We start from the raw sequence: 25,534 nt of genomic DNA on the forward strand, positions 1-25,534 counted from the left end.
TCAGCTGGATGTTGGCTCCATTATACTGCAGGATGGGTCATTATACACTACTGTCAGCTGGATGTTGGCTCCATTATACTGCAGGACAACAGGATGGGTTAATATACACTACTGTCAGCTGGATGTTGGCTCCATTATACTGCAGGACAACAGGATGGGTTAATATACACTACTGTCAGCTGGATGTTGGCTCCATTATACTGCAGGATGGGTCATTATACACTACTGTCAGCTGGATGTTGGCTCCATTATACTGCAGGATGGGCCATTATACACTACTGTCAGCTGGATGTTGGCTCCATTATACTGCAGGACAACAGGATGGGTTAATATACACTACTGTCAGCTGGATGTTGGCTCCATTATACTGCAGGACAACAGGATGGGTCATTATACACTACTGTCAGCTGGATGTTGGCTCCATTATACTGCAGGACAACAGGATGGGTCATTATACACTACTGTCAGCTGGATGTTGGCTCCATTATACTGCAGGACAACAGGATGGGTCATTATACACTACTGTCAGCTGGATGTTGGCTCCATTATACTGCAGGACAACAGGATGGGTCATTATACACTACTGTCAGCTGGATGTTGGCTCCATTATACTGCAGGACAACAGGATGGGTCATTATACACTACTGTCAGCTGGATGTTGGCTCCATTATACTGCAGGACAACAGGATGGGTCATTATACACTACTGTCAGCTGGATGTTGGCTCCATTATACTGCAGGACAACAGGATGGGTCATTATACACTACTGTCAGCTGGATGTTGGCTCCATTATACTGCAGGACAACAGGATGGGTTAATATACACTACTGTCAGCTGGATGTTGGCTCCATTATACTGCAGGACAACAGGATGGGTCATTATACACTACTGTCAGCTGGATGTTGGCTCCATTATACTGCAGGACAACAGGATGGGTCATTATACACTACTGTCAGCTGGATGTTGGCTCCATTATACTGCAGGATGGGTCATTATACACTACTGTCAGCTGGATGTTGGCTCCATTATACTGCAGGATGGGTCATTATACACTACTGTCAGCTGGATGTTGGCTCCATTATACTGCAGGACAACAGGATGGGTCATTATACACTACTGTCAGCTGGATGTTGGCTCCATTATACTGCAGGACAACAGGATGGGTCATTATACACTACTGTCAGCTGGATGTTGGCTCCATTATACTGCAGGATGGGTCATTATACACTACTGTCAGCTGGATGTTGGCTCCATTATACTGCAGGATGGGTCATTATACACTACTGTCAGCTGGATGTTGGCTCCATTATACTGCAGGACAACAGGATGGGTCATTATACACTACTGTCAGCTGGATGTTGGCTCCATTATACTGCAGGACAACAGGATGGGTTAATATACACTACTGTCAGCTGGATGTTGGCTCCATTAAACTGCAGGATGGGTCATTATACACTACTGTCAGCTGGATGTTGGCTCCATTATACTGCAGGACGGGTCATTATACACTACTGTCAGCTGGATGTTGGCTCCATTATACTGCAGGATGGGTCATTATACACCACTGTCAGCTGGATGTTGGCTCCATTATACTGCAGGACAACAGGATGGGTCATTATACACTACTGTCAGCTGGATGTTGGCTCCATTATACTGCAGGACAACAGGATGGGTCATTATACACTACTGTCAGCTGGATGTTGGCTCCATTATACTGCAGGATGGGTCATTATACACTACTGTCAGCTGGATGTTGGCTCCATTATACTGCAGGATGGGTCATTATACACTACTGTCAGCTGGATGTTGGCTCCATTATACTGCAGGACAACAGGATGGGTCATTATACACTACTGTCAGCTGGATGTTGGCTCCATTATACTGCAGGACAACAGGATGGGTTAATATACACTACTGTCAGCTGGATGTTGGCTCCATTAAACTGCAGGATGGGTCATTATACACTACTGTCAGCTGGATGTTGGCTCCATTATACTGCAGGACGGGTCATTATACACTACTGTCAGCTGGATGTTGGCTCCATTATACTGCAGGATGGGTCATTATACACTACTGTCAGCTGGATGTTGGCTCCATTATACTGCAGGACAACAGGATGGGTCATTATACACTACTGTCAGCTGGATGTTGGCTCCATTATACTGCAGGACAACAGGATGGGTCATTATACACTACTGTCAGCTGGATGTTGGCTCCATTATACTGCAGGATGGGTCATTATACACTACTGTCAGCTGGATGTTGGCTCCGTTATACTGCAGGATGGACCCCACAACCCCATGGCATGTGGGGTTGTGTATGTTATGTGTATGTTATGTGTATGTTATGTGTATGTTATATGTATATGTTATGTTATATGTTATGTTATGTGGTATGTGTGGTATGGAGTGGTATGGAGTGGGGTATATGGGGTGTATGGTATGGGGTGTGTGGTATGGGGTGGGGTGGGGTATGTATGTTATGTATGTATGTTATGTGGTATGTTATGTGGTATGGTGTGTGGTATATTGGGTATGGTATATGGGGTGTGGTATATGGGGGGGTGTATGGTGTGGTATGGGGTATGGTATGTGGGGGTGTGTATGTCATGTGGTATGGTATGGTGTGTGGTATGGTGTGTGTGTGGGGTACATGGGGTGTGGTATGGTATGGGGTGTGGCATATGGGGTGTGGTATATGGGGTGACAACAGTGTGGGGTATGGTATGGTGTGTGTGGTGTGGGGTATGGTATGGGGTGTGGTATATGGGGTGTGTGGTGTGGTATGGTGTGGGGGTATGGTATGTGGGGGTGTGTATGTTATGTGGTATGGTATGCTATGTGGGGGTGTGTATGTTATGTGGTATGGGGTGTGGTTTATGGGGTGTGGTATATATGGGGTGTGTGGTATGGTATGGTGTGTGGGGTTGTGTATGTTATGTGGTATGGGGTGTGGTTTATGGGGTGTGGTATGGTGTGGTGTATATGGGGTGTGTGGTATGGTATGTGGTATTGTATGGTATGTGGGGTTGTGTATGTTATGTGGTATGGTGTGGGGCATATGGGGTATGGTAAGTGTATGATATGTGGCATGGTATGGTGTGTGTTATATGGGGTGTGTGGTATGGTGTGTGGTATATGGGGTGTGTGGTATGGTGTGTGGTACGGTGTGGGGTATATGGGGTGTGTGGTATATGGGGTGTGTGGTATGGTGTGGGGTATATGGGGTGTGTGGTATGGTATAGAGTGTGTTATGTTGTGGGGTATATGTGGTGTGTGGTATGGTGTGGTGTATGTATATGGGGTGTGGTGTGGTATGGAGTATATGGGGTGTGTGGTATGGTAGGGTGTGTGGTATGGTGTGCGGTATATGGGGTGTGTGGTATGGTATGGTGTTGGGTATGTGGTATGGTGTGTGGTATATGGGTTGTGTGGTATGGTACATGGTATTGGGTGTGTGGTATGGTATAGGGTGTGTGGTATGGTGTGTGGTATGGTATGGGGTGTGTGGTATGTTATGGTATGGTGTGTGGTATATGGGGTGTGTGGTATGATGTGTGGTATATGGGGTGTGTGGTATGGTATGGGGTGTGTGGAATGGTATATGTGGTATGGTATGTGGTGTGGTATGGTGTATGGTGTGTGTGGTATGGTGTGTGGTATGGTGTATGTGGTGTGGTATGGTGTGTGTGGTATGGTGTATGTGGTGTGGTGTATGTGGTGTAGTATGGTGTGTGTGTGGTATGGTGTATGTGGTATGGTGTGTGTGGTATATGAGTTGTGGTATGGTGTGTGTGGTATGGTGTATGGTGTATGTGGTATGGTGTATGGTGTGTGTGGTGTGTGTGGTATGGTGTGTGTGGTATGGTGTGTGTGGTATGGTGTGTGTGGTATGGTGTGTGTGGTATGGTATGGTGTGTGTGGTATGGTGTATGTGGTGTATGTGGTGTGGTATGGTGTATGTGGTGTGGTATGGTGTGTGTGTGGTATGATGTGTGTGATATATGAGTTGTGGTATGGTGTATGGTGTGTGTGGTATGGTGTATGGTGTGTGTGGTATGGTGTATGGTGTGTGTGGTATGGTGTATGGTGTGTGTGGTGTGTGGTATGGTGTGTGTGGTATGGTACTATTCCGGTTCCGGTTGGAGCGAGCGGCCGCATCTACACTTCGGTCCGCAGGTAGTATAACTTTTTATAACTTTTCATTACATTTCGTTATAGTACAACGGTTTGATTTGTCTAATCTTAGCAATTTCTTCTTAGCCAGCTACATAGCCGTCTTTGTATCAACGACAATTGCATAATTATCGTATTTCGTCGTCCTAACGTATCTGCCCAGCAGCTAGCTAAGCAGCTAGCTAAGCAGCTAAGCAGCTAGCTAACATCCACTGTCCACTAGCACTGTAGAAACTATTACACTCAACTGAACGACTCGATTAGCGTAGTGTCAGCTAGCTACATAGTTGTCTTCGTATCCAAGATAATTGTGCAGTTTAGAGTGTGTAGACTTAGAGTGATTATCTTAATTTACCGAGGTTAGCTAGCCAGCTATTTGTCGTCCTTAACGTAAGAAATGCTGCTAGCTAGCTAGCCAACAGCTAGCCAACCTCTACCGAATTGAACTCCAACTACCCGGTCAACATTCCGCGTCGTTCCACAGGTAGTATCACATTTTCATTTCACTTCATTACAGTACAACGGTTTGATTTGTTTGATCGTAGCTAGCCAGCTACATAGCCGTCTTTGTTTCTAAGACAATTGTGTAGTCTAGAGCGATTTTCTAGGTTAGCTGGCCAGCTATTGTCGTTCTTCTAACGTAGCTAGCCAGCTAGCCCCCGAATAGCAGCACTGTTGTAACTATTACAGTACAACGGTTTGTTTTGTTTGATCTAGCTAGCTACATAGCCGTCTTTGTATCTAAGACAATTGTGTAGCCTAGAGCGATTTTCTAGGTTAGCCAGCCAGCTATTGTCGTTCTTTTAAGTAACGGAACGCAATCAACCTTGCTAGCTAGCCAGCTAGCCCCCGAATAGCAGCACTGTAGAAACTATTACACTCGGCGGAACGACTTGATTAGTGTAGTGTCAACATCGCAGCCACTACCAGCTAGCCTACTCCAGCAGTACTGTTTCATTTCAATCATTTTAGTCAATAAGATTCTTGCTACGTAAGCTTAACTTTCTGAACATTCGAGACGTGTAGTCCACTTGTCATTCCAATCTCCTTTGCATTAGCGTAGCCTCTTCTGTACCCTGTTAACTATGTGTCTATCTATCCCTGTTCTCTCCTCTCTGCACAGACCATACAAACGCTCCACACCGCGTGGCCGCGGCCACCCTAATCTGGTGGTCCCAGCGCGCACGACCCACGTGGAGTTCCTGGTCTCCGGTAGCCTCTGGAACTGCCGATCTGCGGCCAACAAGGCAGAGTTCATCTCAGCCTATGCCTCCCTCCAGTCCCTCGACTTCCTGGCACTGACGGAAACATGGATCACCACAGATAACACTGCTACTCCTACTGCTCTCTCTTCGTCCGCCCACGTGTTCTCGCACACCCGAGAGCTTCTGGTCAGCGGGGTGGTGGCACCGGGATCCTCATCTCTCCCAAGTGGTCATTCTCTCTCTCTCCCCTTACCCATCTATCTATCGCCTCCTTTGAATTCCATGCTGTCACAGTTACCAGCCCTTTCAAGCTTAACATTCTTATCATTTATCGCCCTCCAGGTTCCCTCGGAGAGTTCATCAATGAGCTTGATGCCTTGATAAGCTCCTTTCCTGAGGACGGCTCACCTCTCACAGTCCTGGGCGACTTTAACCTCCCCACGTCTACCTTTGACTCATTCCTCTCTGCCTCCTTCTTTCCACTCCTCTCCTCTTTTGACCTCACCCTCTCACCTTCCCCCCTACTCACAAGGCAGGCAATACGCTCGACCTCATCTTTACTAGATGCTGTTCTTCCACTAACCTCACTGCAACTCCCCTCCAAGTCTCCGACCACTACCTTGTATCCTTTTCCCTCTCGCTCTCATCCAACACTTCCCACACTGCCCCTACTCGGATGGTATCGCGCCGTCCCAACCTTCGCTCTCTCTCCCCCGCTACTCTTTCCTCTTCCATCCTTTCATCTCTTCCCTCTGCTCATACCTTCTCCAACCTTTCTCCTGACTCTGCCTCCTCAACCCTCCTCTCTTCCCTTTCTGCATCCTTTGACTCTCTATGTCCCCTATCCTCCAGGCCGGCTCGGTCCTCCCCTCCCGCTCCGTGGCTCGATGACTCATTGCGAGCTCACAGAACAGAGCTCCGGGCAGCCGAGCGGAAATGGAGGAAAACTCGCCTCCCTGCGGACCTGGCATCCTTTCACTCCCTCCTCTCTACATTTTCCTCCTCTGTCTCTGCTGCTAAAGCCACTTTCTACCACTCTAAATTCCAAGCATCTGCCTCTAACCCTAGGAAGCTCTTTGCCACCTTCTCCTCCCTTCTGAATCCTCCTCCCCCTCCCCCCTCCTCCCTCTCTGCAGATGACTTCGTCAACCATTTTGAAAAGAAGGTCGACGACATCCGATCCTCGTTTGCTAAGTCAAACGACACCGCTGGTTCTGCTCACACTGCCCTACCCTGTGCTCTGACCTCTTTCTCCCCTCTCTCTCCAGATGAAATCTCGCTTCTTGTGACGGCCGGCCGCCCAACAACCTGCCCGCTCGACCCTATCCCCTCCTCTCTCCTCCAGACCATTTCCGGGGACCTTCTCCCTTACCTCACCTCGCTCATCAACTCATCCCTGACCGCTGGCTACGTCCCTTCCGTCTTCAAGAGAGCGAGAGTTGCACCCTTCTGAAGAAACCTACACTCGATCCCTCCGATGTCAACAACTACAGACCAGTATCCCTTCTTTCTTTTCTCTCCAAAACTCTTGAACGTGCCGTCCTTGGCCAGCTCTCCCTCTATCTCTCTCAGAATGACCTTCTTGATCCAAATCAGTCAGGTTTCAAGACTAGTCATTCAACTGAGACTGCTCTTCTCTGCATCACGGAGGCGCTCCGCACTGCTAAAGCTAACTCTCTCTCCTCTGCTCTCATCCTTCTAGACCTATCGGCTGCCTTCGATACTGTGAACCATCAGATCCTCCTCTCCACCCTCTCCGAGTTGGGCATCTCCGGCGCGGCCCACGCTTGGATTGCGTCCTACCTGACAGGTCGCTCCTACCAGGTGGCGTGGCGAGAATCTGTCTCCTCGCCACGCGCTCTCACCACTGGTGTCCCCCAGGGCTCTGTTCTAGGCCCTCTCCTATTCTCGCTATACACCAAGTCACTTGGCTCTGTCATAACCTCACATGGTCTCTCCTATCATTGCTATGCAGACGACACACAATTAATCTTCTCCTTTCCCCCTTCTGATGACCAGGTGGCGAATCGCATCTCTGCATGTCTGGCAGACATATCAGTGTGGATGACGGATCACCACCTCAAGCTGAACCTCGGCAAGACGGAGCTGCTCTTCCTCCCGGGGAAGGACTGCCCGTTCCATGACCTCGCCATCACGGTTGACAACTCCATTGTGTCCTCCTCCCAGAGCGCTAAGAACCTTGGCGTGATCCTGGACAACACCCTGTCGTTCTCAACCAACATCATGGCGGTGGCCCGTTCCTGTAGGTTCATGCTCTACAACATCCGCAGAGTACGACCCTGCCTCACACAGGAAGCGGCGCAGGTCCTAATCCAGGCACTTGTCATCTCCCGTCTGGATTACTGCAACTCGCTGTTGGCTGGGCTCCCTGCCTGTGCCATTAAACCCCTACAACTCATCCAGAACGCCGCAGCCCGTCTGGTGTTCAACCTTCCCAAGTTCTCTCACGTCACCCCGCTCCTCCGCTCTCTCCACTGGCTCCCAGTTGAAGCTCGCATCCGCTACAAGACCATGGTGCTTGCCTACGGAGCTGTGAGGGGAACGGCACCGCAGTACCTCCAGGCTCTGATCAGGCCCTACACCCAAGCAAGGGCACTGCGTTCATCCACCTCTGGCCTGCTCGCCTCCCTACCATTGAGGAAGTACAGTTCCCGCTCAGCCCAGTCAAAACTGTTCGCTGCTCTGGCCCCCAATGGTGGAACAAACTCCCTCACGACGCCAGGACAGCGGAGTCAATCACCACCTTCCGGAGACACCTGAAACCCCACCTCTTCAAGGAATACCTAGGATAGGATAAGTAATCCTTCTCACCCCCCCCCCCCCCCTTAATGACTTAGATGCACTATTGTAAAGTGGCTGTTCCACTGGATGTCAGAAGGTGAATTCACCAATTTGTAAGTCGCTCTGGATAAGAGCGTCTGCTAAATGACTTAAATGTAATGTAAATGTAATGTAAATGTGTGTGTGGTGTATGAGGTGTGGTATGGTGTATGGTGTGTGTGGTATGGTGTATGGTGTGTGTGGTATGGTGTATGGTGTGTGGTATGGTGTATGGTGTGTGTGGTATGGTGTGTGTGGTATGGTGTGTGTGGTGTATGAGGTGTGGTATGGTGTATGGTGTGTGTGGTATGGTGTATGGTATATGAGGTGTGGTATGGTGTATGGTGTGTGTGGTATGGTGTATGGTGTGTGTGGTATGGTGTATGGTGTGTGTGGTATGGTGTGTGTGGTGTGTGTGGTGTATGAGGTGTGGTATGGTATGTGGTGTGGTATATGGGGTGTGTGGTGTGGTATGTGGTATATGGGGTGTGTGGTGTGGTATGGTGTGTGGTATATGGTGTGGTATATGGGGTGTGTGGTGTGGTATGGTGTGTGGTATATGGTGTGTGGTATATGGGGTGTGTGGTGTGGTATGGAGTATATGGGGTGTGTGGTATGGTATGGAGTATATGGGGTGTGTGGTATGGTATGGTGTGTGGTATGTTGTGGTATGGTATGTTGTGGTATGGTGTGTGGTATATGGGGTGTGTGGAATGGTATGGGGTGTGTGGAATGGTATATGGTATAGTGTGTGTGGTATGGTGTATGGTATGGGGTGTGTGGTATAGTGTGTGGTGTGGTGTATGGTGTGTGTGGTATATGAGGTGTGGTATGGTGTATGGTGTGTGTGGTATGGTGTATGGTGTGGTGTGTGGTATGGTGTGTGTGGTGTAAGAGGTGTGGTATGGTATGTGGTATATGGGGTGTGTGGTGTGGTATGGGGTATGGGGTGTATAGTGTGGTATGGTGTGTGTGGTGTGTGGTTTGGGGTGTGTAGTGTGGTATGGTGTATGTGGTGTGTGGTTTGGGGTGTGTAGTGTGGTATGGTGTATGGTGTGTGTGGTGTGTGGTGTGTGGTTTGGTGTGTGTGGTGTATGAGGTGTGGTGTGTGTGGTATATGAGGTGTGGTTTGGTGTGTGTGGTATGGTGTGTGTGGTGTGGTTTGTGTGGTGTGTGGTATGGTGTGTGTGGTGTGGTATGGTGTATGGTGTGTGTGGTATGGTGTGTAGTGTGGTATGGTGTGTGTGGTATGGTGTGTGTGGTGTGTGGTATGGTGTATGGTGTGTGTGGTGTGGTATGGTGTGTGTGGTATATGAGGTGTGGTATATGGTGTGTGTGGTATGTGTGTGTGGTATGGTGTGTGTGGAATGTGTGTGTGGTATATGAGGTGTGGTATGGTGTATGGTGTGTGTGGTGTGTGGTATGGTGTGTGTGGTGTGTGGTATGGTGTGTGGTATGGTGTGGGTGGTGTGGTTTGGGGTGTGTAGTGTGGTATGGTGTTTGGTGTGTGTGGTATATGAGGTGTGGTATGGTGTATGGTGTGTGTGGTATGTGTGTGTGTGGTATGGTGTATGGTATGGTGTGGGTGGTGTGGGGTGTGTAGTGTGGTATGGTGTATGGTGTGTGTGGTGTAAGAGGTGTGGTATGGTATGTGGTATATGGGGTGTGTGGTGTGGTATGGTGTATGGTGTGTATAGTGTGGTATGGTGTATGGTGTGTGTGGTGTGTGGTTTGGGGTGTGTAGTGTGGTATGGTGTATGGTGTGTGTGGTGTGTGGTTTGGGGTGTGTAGTGTGGTATGGTGTTTGGTGTGTGTGGTGTGTGGTTTGGTGTGTGTGGTGTATGAGGTGTGGTGTGTGTGGTATATGAGGTGTGGTTTGGTGTGTGGTATGGTGTGTGTGGTGTGGTTTGTGTGGTGTGTGGTATGGTGTGTGTGGTGTGGTATGGTGTATGGTGTGTGTGGTATGGTGTGTAGTGTGGTATGGTGTGTGGTATGGTGTATGGTGTGTGTGGTGTGGTATGGTGTGTGTGGTATATGAGGTGTGGTATATGGTGTGTGTGGTATGTGTGTGTGGTATGGTGTGTGTGGTGTGTGGTATGTGTGTGTGGTATATGAGGTGTGGTATGGTGTATGGTGTGTGTGGTGTGTGGTATGGTGTGTGTGGTATGGTGTGTGTGGTGTATGAGGTGTGGTATGGTGTATGGTGTGTGTGGTATGGTGTATGGTGTGTGTGGTATGGTGTATGGTGTGTGGTATGGTGTATGGTGTGTGTGGTATGGTGTGTGTGGTATGGTGTGTGTGGTATGGTGTGTGTGGTATGGTGTGTGTGGTGTATGAGGTGTGGTATGGTGTATGGTGTGTGTGGTATGGTGTATGGTATATGAGGTGTGGTATGGTGTATGGTGTGTGTGGTATGGTGTATGGTGTGTGTGGTATGGTGTATGGTGTGTGTGGTATGGTGTGTGTGGTGTGTGTGGTGTATGAGGTGTGGTATGGTATGTGGTGTGGTATATGGGGTGTGTGGTGTGGTATGTGGTATATGGGGTGTGTGGTGTGGTATGGTGTGTGGTATATGGTGTGGTATATGGGGTGTGTGGTGTGGTGTGGTGTGTGGTATATGGTGTGTGGTATATGGGGTGTGTGGTGTGGTATGGAGTATATGGGGTGTGTGGTATGGTATGGAGTATATGGGGTGTGTGGTATGGTATGGTGTGTGGTATGTTGTGGTATGGTATGTTGTGGTATGGTGTGTGGTATATGGGGTGTGTGGAATGGTATGGGGTGTGTGGAATGGTATATGGTATAGTGTGTGTGGTATGGTGTATGGTATGGGGTGTGTGGTATAGTGTGTGGTGTGGTGTATGGTGTGTGTGGTATATGAGGTGTGGTATGGTGTATGGTGTGTGTGGTATGGTGTATGGTGTGGTGTGTGGTATGGTGTGTGTGGTGTAAGAGGTGTGGTATGGTATGTGGTATATGGGGTGTGTGGTGTGGTATGGGGTATGGGGTGTATAGTGTGGTATGGTGTGTGTGGTGTGTGGTTTGGGGTGTGTAGTGTGGTATGGTGTATGGTGTGTGTGGTGTGTGGTTTGGGGTGTGTAGTGTGGTATGGTGTATGGTGTGTGTGGTGTGTGTGTGTGGTTTGGTGTGTGTGGTGTATGAGGTGTGGTGTGTGTGGTATATGAGGTGTGGTTTGGTGTGTGTGGTATGGTGTGTGTGGTGTGGTTTGTGTGGTGTGTGGTATGGTGTGTGTGGTGTGGTATGGTGTATGGTGTGTGTGGTATGGTGTGTAGTGTGGTATGGTGTGTGTGGTATGGTGTGTGTGGTGTGTGGTATGGTGTATGGTGTGTGTGGTGTGGTATGGTGTGTGTGGTATATGAGGTGTGGTATATGGTGTGTGTGGTATGTGTGTGTGGTATGGTGTGTGTGGAATGTGTGTGTGGTATATGAGGTGTGGTATGGTGTATGGTGTGTGTGGTGTGTGGTATGGTGTGTGTGGTATGGTGTGTGGTATGGTGTGGGTGGTGTGGTTTGGGGTGTGTAGTGTGGTATGGTGTATGGTGTGTGTGGTATATGAGGTGTGGTATGGTGTATGGTGTGTGTGGTATGTGTGTGTGTGGTATGGTGTATGGTATGGTGTGGGTGGTGTGGGGTGTGTAGTGTGGTATGGTGTATGGTGTGTGTGGTGTAAGAGGTGTGGTATGGTATGTGGTATATGGGGTGTGTGGTGTGGTATGGTGTATGGTGTGTATAGTGTGGTATGGTGTATGGTGTGTGTGGTGTGTGGTTTGGGGTGTGTAGTGTGGTATGGTGTATGGTGTGTGTGGTGTGTGGTTTGGGGTGTGTAGTGTGGTATGGTGTTTGGTGTGTGTGGTGTGTGGTTTGGTGTGTGTGGTGTATGAGGTGTGGTGTGTGTGGTATATGAGGTGTGGTTTGGTGTGTGTGGTATGGTGTGTGTGGTGTGGTTTGTGTGGTGTGTGGTATGGTGTGTGTGGTGTGGTATGGTGTATGGTGTGTGTGGTATGGCGTGTAGTGTGGTATGGTGTGTGGTATGGTGTATGGTGTGTGTGGTGTGGTATGGTGTGTGTGGTATATGAGGTGTGGTATATGGTGTGTGTGGTATGTGTGTGTGGTATGGTGTGTGTGGTGTGTGGTATGTGTGTGTGGTATATGAGGTGTGGTATGGTGTATGTGGTGTGTGGTATGGTGTATGGTGTGTGTGGTGTGTGGTATGGTGTGTGGTATGGTGTGGGTGGTGTGGTTTGGGGTGTGTAGTGTGGTATGGTGTATGGTGTGTGTGGTATATGAGGTGTGGTATGGTGTATGGTGTGTGTGGTATGTGTGTGTGGTATGGTGTATGGTATGGTGTGGGTGGTGTGGTTTGGGGTGTGTAGTGTGGTATGGTGTGTGTGTGTGGTGTGTGGTATGGTGTATGGGGTGTGTGTGGTATGGTGTGTGTGGTATATGAGGTGTGGTGTGGGGTATGGTGTGTGTGGTGTGTGGTATGGTGTATGGTGTGTGTGGTGTGTGGTATGGTGTGTGGTATGGTGTGGGTGGTGTGGTTTGGGGTGTGTAGTGTGGTATGGTGTATGGTGTGTGTGGTATATGAGGTGTGGTATGGTGTATGGTGTGTGTGGTATGTGTGTGTGGTATGGTGTATGGTATGGTGTGGGTGGTGTGGTTTGGGGTGTGTCGTGTGGTATGGTGTATGGTGTGTGTGGTATGGTGTGTGGTGTATGGTGTGTGGTATGGTGTATGGTGTGTGTGGTGTGTGGTATGGTGTGTGGTATGGTGTGGGTGGTGTGGTATGGTGTATGGTGTGTGTGGTATATGAGGTGTGGTATGGTGTATGGTGTGTGTGGTATGTGTGTGTGGTATGGTGTATGGTATGGTGTGGGTGGTGTGGTTTGGGGTGTGTCGTGTGGTATGGTGTATGGTGTGTGTGGTATGGTGTGTGGTGTATGGTGTGTGTGGTGTGGTTTGGGGTGTGTAGTGTGTGGTATGGTGTGTGTGGTATGGTGTGTGGTATGGTGTGGGTGGTGTGGTTTGGGGTGTGTAGTGTGGTATGGTGTATGGTGTGTGTGGTATATGAGGTGTGGTATGGTGTATGGTGTGTGTGGTATGTGTGTGTGGTATGGTGTATGGTATGGTGTGGGTGGTGTGGTTTGGGGTGTGTCGTGTGGTATGGCGTATGGTGTGTGTGGTATGGTGTGTGGTGTATGGTGTGTGTGGTGTGGTTTGGGGTGTGTAGTGTGTGGTATGGTGTGTGTGGTATGGTGTTTGGGGTGTGTAGTGTGGTATGGTGTATGGTGTGTGTGGTGTGGGGTATGGTGTATGTGGTATATGAGGTTGTGGTATGGTGTATGGTGTGTGTGGTGTGTGGTATGGGGTGTGTGGTATATGAGGTGTGGTGTGGGGTGGATGTACCTCTATGACTCCAGGGATACAGGTCAGGGTGGTGAACTCATAGGAAGCTGCTTCACTGGCTGTTGCTGTCATCAGACTGAGGAAGGTGGACTAGAGGACAGAGACATGAGTTAACACACAGGACTAGAGGACAGAGACATGAGTTAACACACAGGACTAGAGGACAGAGACATGAGTTAACACACAGGACTAGAGGACAGAGACATGAGTTAACACACAGGACTAGAGGACAGAGACATGAGTTAACACACAGGACTAGAGGACAGAGACATGAGTTAACACACAGGACTAGAGGACAGAGACATGAGTTAACACACAGGACTAGAGGACAGAGACATGAGTTAACACACATGACTAGAGGACAGAGACAGAGACATGAGTTAACACACAGGACTAGAGGACAGAGACAGAGACATGGGTTAACACACAGGACTAGAGGACAGAGACATGAGTTAACACACAGGACTAGAGGACAGAGACATGAGTTAACACACAGGACTAGAGGACAGAGACATGAGTTAACACACAGGACTAGAGGACAGAGACATGAGTTAACACACAGGACTAGAGGACAGAGACATGAGTTAACACACAGGACTAGAGGACAGAGACATGAGTTAACACACAGGACTAGAGGATAGAGACATGAGTTAACACACAGGACTAGAGGACAGAGACATGAGTTAACACACAGGACTAGAGGACAGAGACAGAGACATGAGTTAACACACAGGACTAGAGGACAGAGACATGAGTTAACACACAGGACTCGAGGACAGAGACATGAGTTAACACACAGGACTAGAGGACAGAGACATGAGTTAACACACAGGACTAGAGGACAGAGACATGAGTTAACACACAGGACTAGAGGACACGTTGTGAGCGTGCTCAGTCTGTTTCCTATCTGACCTTTCCGACGGAGGGGAAGCCAATCAGAGCAACACGTGCGTCTCCAGATTTCATGACATCGAAGCCCTCTCCTTTGGCTCCTGCGGTCTTGGACGGTTCCAGCAGCTGGGCGCGGTACTTCGCTAGCTTCGCCTTCAGCAGGCCCAGATGGTACTCCGTGGCTACACACACAGGGGGAGAATACTGGGACTTAGCTAGCTTAGCCTGGTCCAGGTGAAGACACACACAATAACATACTCACTACTATACAGACAGGTACACATGCATTTAGTGTTGTAGATATGTGGTAGTGGAGTAGCCTGAGGGCAAATACATAGTGTGTAGTGAATTCTGAAATTAATGTATTGTAATGTTTTTTAAATTGTGTAACTGCCTTAATTTTGCTGGACCCCAGGAAGAGTAGCTGAGCTAATGGGGATCCATAATAAACCCCAGGAAGAGTAGCTGAGCTAATGGGGATCCATAATAAACCCCAGGAAGAGTAGCTGAGCTAATGGGGATCCATAATAAACCCCAGGAAGAGTAGCTGAGCTAATGGGGATCCATAATAAACCCCAGGAAGAGTAGCTGAGCTAATGGGGATCCATAATAAACCCCAGGAAGAGTAGCTGAGCTAATGGGGATCCATAATAAACCCCAGGAAGAGTAGCTGAGCTAATGGGGATCCATAATAAACCCCAGGAAGAGTAGCTGAGCTAATGGGGATCCATAATAAACCCCAGGAAGAGTAGCTGAGCTAATGGGGATCCATAATAAACCCCAGGAAGAGTAGCTGAACTAATGGGGATCCATAATAAACCCCAGGAAGAGTAGCTGAGCTAATGGGGATCCATAATAAACCCCAGGAAGAGTAGCTGAGCTAATGGGGATCCATAATAAACCCCAGGAAGAGTAGCTGAGCTAATGGGGATCCATAATAAACCCCAGGAAGAGTAGCAGAGCTAATGGGGATCCATAATAAACCCCAGGAAGAGTAGCTGAGCTAATGGGGATCCATAATAAACCCCAGGAAGAGTAGCTGAGCTAATGGGGATCCATAATAAACCACAGGAAGAGTAGCTGAGCTAATGAGGATCCATAATAAACCCCAGGAAGAGTAGCTGCTGCCTTGGCAGGAACTAATGGGGATCCATAATAAACCCCAGGAAGAGTAGCTGAGCTAATGGGGATCTCTAATAAACCCCAGGAAGAGTAGCTGAGCTAATGGGGATCCATAATAAACCCCAGGAAGAGTAGCTGAGCTAATGGGGATCCATAATAAACCCCAGGAAGAGTAGCTGAAGCTAATGGGGATCCATAATAAACCCCAGGAAGAGTAGCTGAGCTAATGGGGATCCATAATAAACCCCAGGAAGAGTAGCTGAGCTAATGGGGATCCATAATAAACCCCAGGAAGAGTAGCTGAGCTAATGGGGATCCATAATAAACCCCAGGAAGAGTAGCTGAGCTAATGGGGATCCATAATAAACCCCAGGAAGAGTAGCTGAGCTAATGGGGATCCATAATAAACCCCAGGAAGAGTAGCTGAGCTAATGGGGATCCATAATAAACCCCAGGAAGAGTAGCTGAGCTAATGGGGATCTCTAATAAACCCCAGGAAGAGTAGCTGAGCTAATGGGGATCCATAATAAACCCCAGGAAGAGTAGCTGAGCTAATGGGGATCCATAATAAACCCCAGGAAGAGTAGCTGAGCTAATGGGGATCCATAATAAACCCCAGGAAGAGTAGCTGAGCTAATGGGGATCCATAATAAACCCCAGGAAGAGTAGCTGAGCTAATGGGGATCCATAATAAACCCCAGGAAGAGTAGCTGAGCTAATGGGGATCCATAATAAACCCCAGGAAGAGTAGCTGAGCTAATGGGGATCCATAATAAACCCCAGGAAGAGTAGCTGAGCTAATGGGGATCCATAATAAACCCCAGGAAGAGTAGCTGAGCTAATGGGGATCCATAATAAACCCCAGGAAGAGTAGCTGAGCTAATGGGGATCCATAATAAACCCCAGGAAGAGTAGCTGAGCTAATGGGGATCCATAATAAACCCCAGGAAGAGTAGCTGAGCTAATGGGGATCCATAATAAACCCCAAGAAGAGTAGCTGAGCTAATGGGGATCCATAATAAACCCCAGGAAGAGTAGCTGAGCTAATGGGGATCCATAATAAACACCAGGAAGAGTAGCTGAGCTAATGGGGATCCATAATAAACACCAGGAAGAGTAGCTGAGCTAATGGGGATCCATAATAAACCCCAGGAAGAGTAGCTGAGCTAATGGGGATCCATAATAAACCCCAGGAAGAGTAGCTGAGCTAATGGGGATCCATAATAAACCCCAGGAAGAGTAGCTGAGCTAATGGGGATCCATAATAAACCCCAGGAAGAGTAGCTGAGCTAATGGGGATCCATAATAAACCCCAGGAAGAGTAGCTGAGCTAATGGGGATCCATAATAAACCCCAGGAAGGATGAGCTAATATCCATAATAAACCACAGGAAGAGTAGCTGAGCTAATGGGGATCCATAATAAACCCCAGGAAGAGTAGCTGAGCTAATGGGGATCCATAATATAAATACACTAATTCGTGCTCACACTCTCACTGTGACATAAGTTGATTGAAATGTCCTGGGTAGACAGGCCCCACTAGCGAGGCCTGACAGAGGAACTGGCTAGCTAAAATTGTCCAGGTTCAACTTTTCCCCCCGATGCCTTGGGATGGATGAAATCATACCTTGAAGGCAGAACTCAGTGTGTCAGAGTGATCCTAAATGGCCTGGCGCCCCCTCCACTCAGTACTTTTGTTAAACAGAAAACCCAAACATATGGCAGCAGATCCACAAGGTCTGCCATGAGAGGTGAGTATAGTTCCCTTAAGGAAAAGCACCTTTAGTAAATCCGTTTTCTCTGTGAGAGCTTCCCATGTCTGGAATACACTGTACCACATATCACACTTTCACAAAATGCATGAAGACATGGCAAAAGGTCAATCAGATTTGTGAACATGGTCCCAAGCTGTGTGTTGCTGGTTTCCATGTTATCTGTTGTCTGTAGCTTGTGAGGTGTAGAAACACTGTTGCTTTTATGAATTTTGTTCTCTGTTGCTCTGTCTGTATGCTACATCTTGCTTGTTCTCTGTTGCTCTGTCTGTATGCTACGTCTTGCTTGTTCTATGTTTCTCTGTCTGTATGCTACGTCTTGTTTGTTCTATGTTGCTCTGTCTGTATGCTACGTCTTGCTTGTTCTCTGTTGTTCTGTCTGTATGCTACGTCTTGCTTGTTCTATGTTGCTCTGGCTGTATGCTACGTCTTGCTTGTTCTCTGTTGCTCTGTCTGTATGCTACGTCTTGCTTGTTCTCTGTTGCTCTGTCTGTATGCTACGTCTTGCTTGTTCTCTGTTGCTCTGTCTGTATGCTACGTCTTGCTTGTTCTATGTTGCTCTGGCTGTATGCTACGTCTTGCTTGTTCTCTGTTGCTCTGTCTGTATGCTACGTCTTGCTTGTTCTCTGTTGCTCTGTCTGTATGCTACGTCTTGCTTGTTCTCTGTTGTTCTGTCTGTATGCTACGTCTTGCTTGTTCTATGTTGCTCTGTCTGTATGCTACGTCTTGCTTGTTCTCTGTTGCTCTGTCTGTATGCTACGTCTTGCTTGTCCTGTTGCTCTGTCTGTATGCTACGTCTTGCTTGTTCTCTGTTGCTCTGTCTGTATGCTACGTCTTGCTTGTTCTATGTTGCTCTGTCTGTATGCTAGGTCTTGCTTGTCCTATGTTGCTCACTGCTCAATGATTGTCTATATTGTAATTGTTTTTAATAACCTGCCCAGGGACTGCGGTTGAAAATTAGCCGGCACTTTTACTGAAACGTTGATTAATGTGCACTGTCCCTGTAAAAATAAAATAAACTCAAACACAAACCAGCCGGCCACTCTCGGCACACCTTTGTCTTACCTTTGTTTTTCTGTGTTCGAGAGATCTCTCTCTCTATCTCTCCTATCTTCTCCAGGATACCCATGTTGTCGTAGCGGGCAGGTTACACTTCTAGTCTGGTTACTGCCTGGAGAGACACACACAAACTACATCAGACTGGTTACTGTCTGCAGAGAGACACTACATCAGACTGGTTACTGTCTGGAGAGAGACACACTACATCAGACTGGTTACTGCCTGGAGAGAGACACTACATCAGACTGGTTACTGCCTCGAGAGAGACACTACATCAGACTGGTTACTGCCTGGAGAGAGACACTACATCAGACTGGTTACTGCCTGGAGAGAGACACTACATCAGACTGGTTACTGCCTGGAGAGAGACACTACATCAGACTGGTTACTGCCTGGAGAGAGACACTACATCAGACTGGTTACTGCCTGGAGAGAGACACTACATCAGACTGGTTACTGTCTGGAGAGACACTACATCAGACTGGTTACTGCCTGGAGAGAGACACTACATCAGACTGGTTACTGCCTGGAGAGAGACACTACATCAGACTGGTTACTGCCTGGAGAGAGACACTACATCAGACTGGTTACTGCCTGGAGAGAGACACTACATCAGACTGGTTACTGTCTGGAGAGAGACAGACATCAGACTGGTTACTGCCTCGAGAGAGACACACACACACACTACATCAGACTGGTTACTGCCTGGAGAGAGACACTACATCAGACTGGTTACTGTCTGGAGAGAGACACACTACATCAGACTGGTTACTGCCTGGAGAGAGACAGACATCAGACTGGTTACTGCCTGGAGAGAGACAGACATCAGACTGGAACCATTGGAGGCTGCTGGGTGGAGGACGGCTCATAATAATGGCTGGAACGGAGCGAATGGAAACCATGTGTTTGATACCATTCCACTCATTTCACTCCAGCCATTACCACGAGTCCATCCTCCCGAATGAAGGTGCCACCAACCTCCTGTGACTGAAACGTGTCAACACTGCTACTCCCCAATAGCCTAGCAAGCTCGCTAACTAGCGGTAGCTTCCTGTGTTAGGCAACTAGTGAGAAGACCGCAACATTAATTTGTCAATCAAATAAAAACTACAGATTTAACTAAAAACCAAGAAGTTAACATACAAACACAAAACTGATCAGCCGGTAGTAATATCTATGAAAAATATACACTTTAAATGTGTTCGACTCAACTGCATGCATAGAAAAATGACATCACAAACCGGAACTACAGGGTTCCGTTCTCTTTTCATTCCGGTGGGGAACAAAACATCTAACGTTAAATACCTGGAAAAATAGTTCCTGGTCAAATATCAAGGAGTTTACAGAACACTGATCGAGTGGACTTACTGCCCTATATGTTTAGAATAAATTCAGACATGTGTAGTTGGTGAACATGGAGGCCGGGTGTCATATATAGAACACATGGAGGAGGAGCTATAAAGCGTTATAACGGAAGCGTCCTTCAGCCGCGGGTTCTGGTCCGATGACAGATCCTTCCCACGGTAACACAGCGGACATGGCCGCGTCCACCGGAGGATCATCCACCGCGGGCATCCAGGGGTTCCCCATCATAACCGGCAGCCCCCCGGAGGACAGCACCGGTAAGGACCCGGAGCATACCGGAGAACCGAAGAAAAAGCCGTGCAGGGCTTGTACCGACTTCAAGTCGTGGATGAAGGTCCAGAAAACGCCACAGACCCCAACAGCAGCGTCACAGGTGAGCATGGCTCTCGACCTTCGCCCCTCCCGAGTCCGTACGGGAGTTGCAACGATGGGACAAGACTGGAACTACTACCAATTGGATTTCACTAAATTGGAGAGAGAACGGGATTTTAAGAAATATAAGATTTTTTAAATGTTTTATTCCATGGGAGAGAAACTGTGAATTTAATTATCTGCAGTTGACATAGCTAAGTAAATGGAAGAATACTCTTATTGCAATGTGGGTGGCTCTTAAAATAGTCTTTGGTTGTGCATAGTGTAGTCTTCGGCACAAGGTGTTGCCAGGGAACAGCACCCTCTTCGATGTAGGAGGTGAATATCTGCAATACGGATTGGCTCCCGTGGTGAGGTGAAGAGCTCAGAAGTCCCTGCCCTCTCCAGAAGTCCCTGCCCTCTCCAGAAGTCCCTGCCCTCTCCAGAAGTCCCTGCCCTCTCCAGAATAGCCTTCTCTCTAGATCTTTGACAGCTGGATCTGCTATCCTTTCACCCTCCTCCATGGCCATAAATTAATTAAACTGAAAATGAATTAAACTATTTACCCATTTAATAACCAGACCTTCATACAAACTTGCTCTATGCTGAATTCTTGACGCACAGTCGACTGTTCTGCAATATGCTGCCAGCACAGCCACAAGTGAGCCACGAATGATTTACTGCTACTGACGGCCAGTTTCACTACCGTGCATTCTAATTCCACTCTCATGATTTACTGCTACTGACGGCCAGTTTCACTACCGTGCATTCTAATTCCACTCTCATGATTTACTGCTACTGACGGCCAGTTTCACTACCGTGCATTCTAATTCCACTCTCATGATTTACTGCTACTGACGGCCAGTTTCACTACCGTGCATTCTAATTCCACTCTCATGATTTACTGCTACTGACGGCCAGTTTCACTACCGTGCATTCTAATTCCACTCTCATGATTTACTGCTACTGACGGCCAGTTTCACTACCGTGCATTCTAATTCCACTCTCATGATTTACTGCTACTGACGGCCAGTTTCACTACCGTGCATTCTAATTCCACTCTCATGATTTACTGCTACTGACGGCCAGTTTCACTACCGTGCATTCTAATTCCACTCTCAAGATTTACTGCTACTGACGGCCAGTTTCACTACCGTGCATTCTAATTCCACTCTCATGATTTACTGCTACTGACGGCCAGTTTCACTACCGTGCATTCTAATTCCACTCCCATGATTTACTGCTACTGACGGCCAGTTTCACTACCGTGCATTCTAATTCCACTCTCATGATTTACTGCTACTGCCGGCCAGTTTCACTACCGTGCATTCTAATTCCACTCTCATGATTTACTGCTACTGACGGCCAGTTTCACTACCGTGCATTCTAATTCCACTCTCATGATTTACTGCTACTGACGGCCAGTTTCACTACCGTGCATTCTAATTCCACTCTCATGATTTACTGCTACTGACGGCCAGTTTCACTACCGTGCATTCTAATTCCACTCTCATGATTTACTGCTACTGACGGCCAGTTTCACTACCGTGCATTCTAATTCCACTCTCATGATTTACTGCTACTGACGGCCAGTTTCACTACCGTGCATTCTAATTCCACTCTCATGATTTACTGCTACTGACGGCCAGTTTCACTACCGTGCATTCTAATTCCACTCTCATGATTTACTGCTACTGACGGCCAGTTTCACTACCGTGCATTCTAATTCCACTCTCATGATTTACTGCTACTGACGGCCAGTTTCACTACCGTGCATTCTAATTCCACTCTCATGATTTACTGCTACTGACGGCCAGTTTCACTACCGTGCATTCTAATTCCACTCTCATGATTTACTGCTACTGACGGCCAGTTTCACTACCGTGCATTCTAATTCCACTCTCATGATTTACTGCTACTGACGGCCAGTTTCACTACCGTGCATTCTAATTCCACTCTCATGATTTACTGCTACTGAAGGCCAGTTTCACTACCGTGCATTCTAATTCCACTCTCATGATTTACTGCTACTGACGGCCAGTTTCACTACCGTGCATTCTAATTCCACTCTCATGATTTACTGCTACTGACGGCCAGTTTCACTACCGTGCATTCTAATTCCACTCTCATGATTTACTGCTACTGACGGCCAGTTTCACTACCGTGCATTCTAATTCCACTCTCATGATTTACTGCTACTGACGGCCAGTTTCACTACCGTGCATTCTAATTCCAGCGTCTGCATTCTCGTTCACGCGTATAAAAACACACCTTTTGATTTGGCCTTTAGAAACTGACTGTCCTCTCAGGCTGAAGGTTATGAGCGTCAACCTACCGTAAAGATACTTGTTTGCGACAAACGTCAACCGACCATAAAGCTACTTGTTTGAGACAAACGTCAACCGACCATAAAGCTACTTGTTTGACACAAACATCACTGTTTATGTAGCTGATAAGATGTTTCCTCATGGACACCTCTGTTAGCTGCCACTTTATTCTGACTCGGCCAGGCCTCTACTATTATCTAATAGAGGATCTATTTAGATTAGTAAACCTGAATGATGTCAGTGTGGATAGTCTACCAACTCCGCATGCGTTTCATCATGTTGAGTAATGATGACTTGGTAATGCCCATCAGACAACTCAGTCAAGCAGAATGTGTGTCTCTGTATCCCTGTGTGTGTTTGTGTGTAGGCGGCCCCAGCTGAGCATGTGGAGCCCCAGCGGCAGCCGGAGTGTCCGCTGGACAGGGAAGAGTTAGGGCGTAACACCTGGTCCTTCCTGCACACCATGGCAGCTTACTACCCAGACCGGCCCTCCCCCAGACAGCAGACAGACATGGGACAGTTCATCAACCTCTTCTCTAAGGTCTTCCCCTGCGAGGAGTGTGCTGAGGACCTGCGGACAAGGTCAGGGGTTAGAGGTTATGTTATTGTGTGTTACGTTGGCTGGTGTTGAGAGATGTATTATTGGATCTAGTGGGTTAAAGGTCACAGATGACTGGCAGGAGATACAGGTCCACTTCCTGCCCAACTAGATACCCAGGAGTAGCATTGCATCAATCAATGGTTGCATGCCACGTCATCCACTATGCAGTCGGGCGTCAGATTGCTATATTATATGTGGTTAGCTGATCTGTTAAATACCTGTCCAGGCATTGTAAGATCGTCTGCAATATAGTAGGGTAGGGACTCCACCAGTGTTGACTAAATGACATCACTTCCTGTTTCCTCAGGCTGAAGACCAATCAGCCAGACGCCAGTAGTCGCCATGCCCTCTCCCAGTGGCTGTGTGGCATCCATAACGGCATCAACGCTCGGCTGGGGAAGCAGCCGTTTGACTGTTCCCGCGTGGATGAGAGGTGGAGGGACGGTTGGAAAGATGGCAGCTGTGACTGACTCATTACCTGGGAACTAAGAGCTACAGGACACGTCTATTCACATCCCGTTGCCTGTATGGTACCATTCAGGGAACTATCTGGCATCTGACACAGAGACTATGTTCTATTTTCTGATTGGCTACGGATCTCTCTGCTCTGCCCAGATCTACATGATGTTCACTATCTATCTGTTGTCCAGTGTTTACAGAAAGTATTCATACCCCTGGACTTATTACACATGTTGTTGTGTTACAGCCTGAATTCAACATTGATTAAATACCCCATAATGACATCACAATACCCCATAATGACATCACAATAACCCATAATGACATCACACTACCCCATAATGACATCACACTACCCCATAATGACATCACACTACCCCATAATGACATCACACTACCCCATAATGACATCACACTACCCCATAATGACATTACAATAACCCATAATGACATTACAATAACCCATAATGACATTACACTACCCCATAATGACATCACACTACCCCATAATGACATCACACTACCCCATAATGACATCACACTACCCCATAATGACATCACACTACCCCATAATGACATCACACTACCCCATAATGACATCACAATACCCCATAATGACATCACAATACCCCATAATGACATCACAATACCCCATAATGACATTACAATAACCCATAATGACAAAAGTGAAAACAGGTTTTTAGAAATGTTATCAAATGTATTGATAATGAAATACAGAAATATCTCATTTTACAAGTATTCACACCCCTGAGTCATGTTTGAATCATCTTTGGTATCGATTTACAGCTGTGAGTCTTTCTGGCTAAGCTTTGTGGGTAATTCTCTAAGAACTTTTCGCACTTGGATTGTACAATATTTGTACATTATATTTTTTGCATGTGTTGGAATACTCCCAGTATGTTGGGAAGCAGACAACCAGGTTTTCCTCTAGGATTTTGTCTGTGCTTCGCTCTATTCAGTTTATTTTTATCCTAAAAAACTCCCCTAGTCTTTGCCGATGACAAGCATACCCATAACATGATGCAGCCACCTCATCATTGAAAATATGAAGAGTGTTACTCAGTGATGTTGTTTGGATTTGCCCCAAAAGTTGAAGTTTAACTTTAGTGCCTTATTGCAAACAGGATGCATGTTTGGACTATTTCTATTCTGTACAGGCTTCCTTCTTTTCACTCTGTCTATTGGGTATTGAGGAGTAACTACAATGTTGTTGCTCCATCCTCGTTTTTCTCATATGATCACAGCCATTAAACTCTTAACTGTTTTGCAGTCGCCATTGGCCTCATGGTGAAAACACTGAGCGGTTTCCTTCCTCTCTGTCAACTGAGTTAGAAAGGACGCCTGTATCATTCTAGTGACTGAGTGTATTGATACACCATCCGAAGTGTAATTAATAACTTCACCATGATCAAAGGTTTGATTCTCTGTTTGAAATTCACTGCTCAACCGGAGGGACCTTACAGATAATTGTGTGTGTGGTGTACAGAGATGAGGTAGTCATTGTATGTGTGGGGTACAGAGATGATGTAGTCATTGTATGTGTGGGGTACAGAGATGAGGTAGTCATTGTGTGTGTGGGGTACAGAGATGAGGTAGTCATTGTGTGTGTGGGGTACAGAGATGAGGTAGTCATTGTATGTGTGGGGTACAGAGATGAGATAGTCATTGTGTGTGTGGTGTACAGAGATTAGGTAGTCATTGTATGTGTGGGGTAGAGATGAGGTAGTCATTGTGTGTGTGGTGTACAGAGATTAGGTAGTCATTGTATGTGTGGGGTACAGAGATTAGGTAGTCATTCAAAAATCATGTTATTATTGCACACAGAGTGAGTCCATGTGTTAAGCACATTTCTACTCCGGAACTCATTTAGAACAAAGGGGTTTAATCAAATCAAATGTTATGTGTCACGGCGGCGAAAT

At 47.4% G+C, this 25,534-nt stretch overlaps 2 protein-coding genes across 3 annotated transcripts in view; one reads left to right on the plus strand and one right to left on the minus strand.

The window, feature by feature from the left end:
- Positions 1-19,814, minus strand: part of drg2 (developmentally regulated GTP binding protein 2) — a 57,545-nt gene extending 37,731 nt beyond the window's left edge. Inside the window, exons 1-4 of one of the 2 annotated variants that reach the window (XM_064962156.1) lie at positions 19,733-19,814; positions 18,498-18,603; positions 14,561-14,721; positions 13,649-13,738 (exon numbers count right to left, since the gene is read on the minus strand). In XM_064962156.1, the coding sequence (XP_064818228.1) occupies positions 13,649-13,738; positions 14,561-14,721; positions 18,498-18,561 (315 nt within the window). In that variant the 5' untranslated portion in view covers positions 18,562-18,603; positions 19,733-19,814. Of the gene's footprint in view, positions 1-13,648; positions 13,739-14,560; positions 14,722-18,497; positions 18,604-19,703 lie in introns of both variants that reach the window. The other variant, XM_064962155.1, reaches the window with a different exon arrangement.
- Positions 19,804-24,879, plus strand: LOC135535727 (FAD-linked sulfhydryl oxidase ALR-like). Its single transcript, XM_064962158.1, has 3 exons — positions 19,804-20,229; positions 22,902-23,116; positions 23,443-24,879. Exons 1-3 carry the CDS (start codon positions 19,996-19,998, stop codon positions 23,603-23,605), a joined length of 612 nt encoding a protein of 203 aa, XP_064818230.1. The 5' UTR covers positions 19,804-19,995; the 3' UTR covers positions 23,606-24,879.
- Positions 24,880-25,534: the final 655 nt, after the last annotated feature.

This window comes from Oncorhynchus masou, unplaced genomic scaffold (assembly GCF_036934945.1).
Source record: "Oncorhynchus masou masou isolate Uvic2021 unplaced genomic scaffold, UVic_Omas_1.1 unplaced_scaffold_506, whole genome shotgun sequence".
NCBI lineage: Eukaryota > Metazoa > Chordata > Actinopteri > Salmoniformes > Salmonidae > Oncorhynchus > Oncorhynchus masou.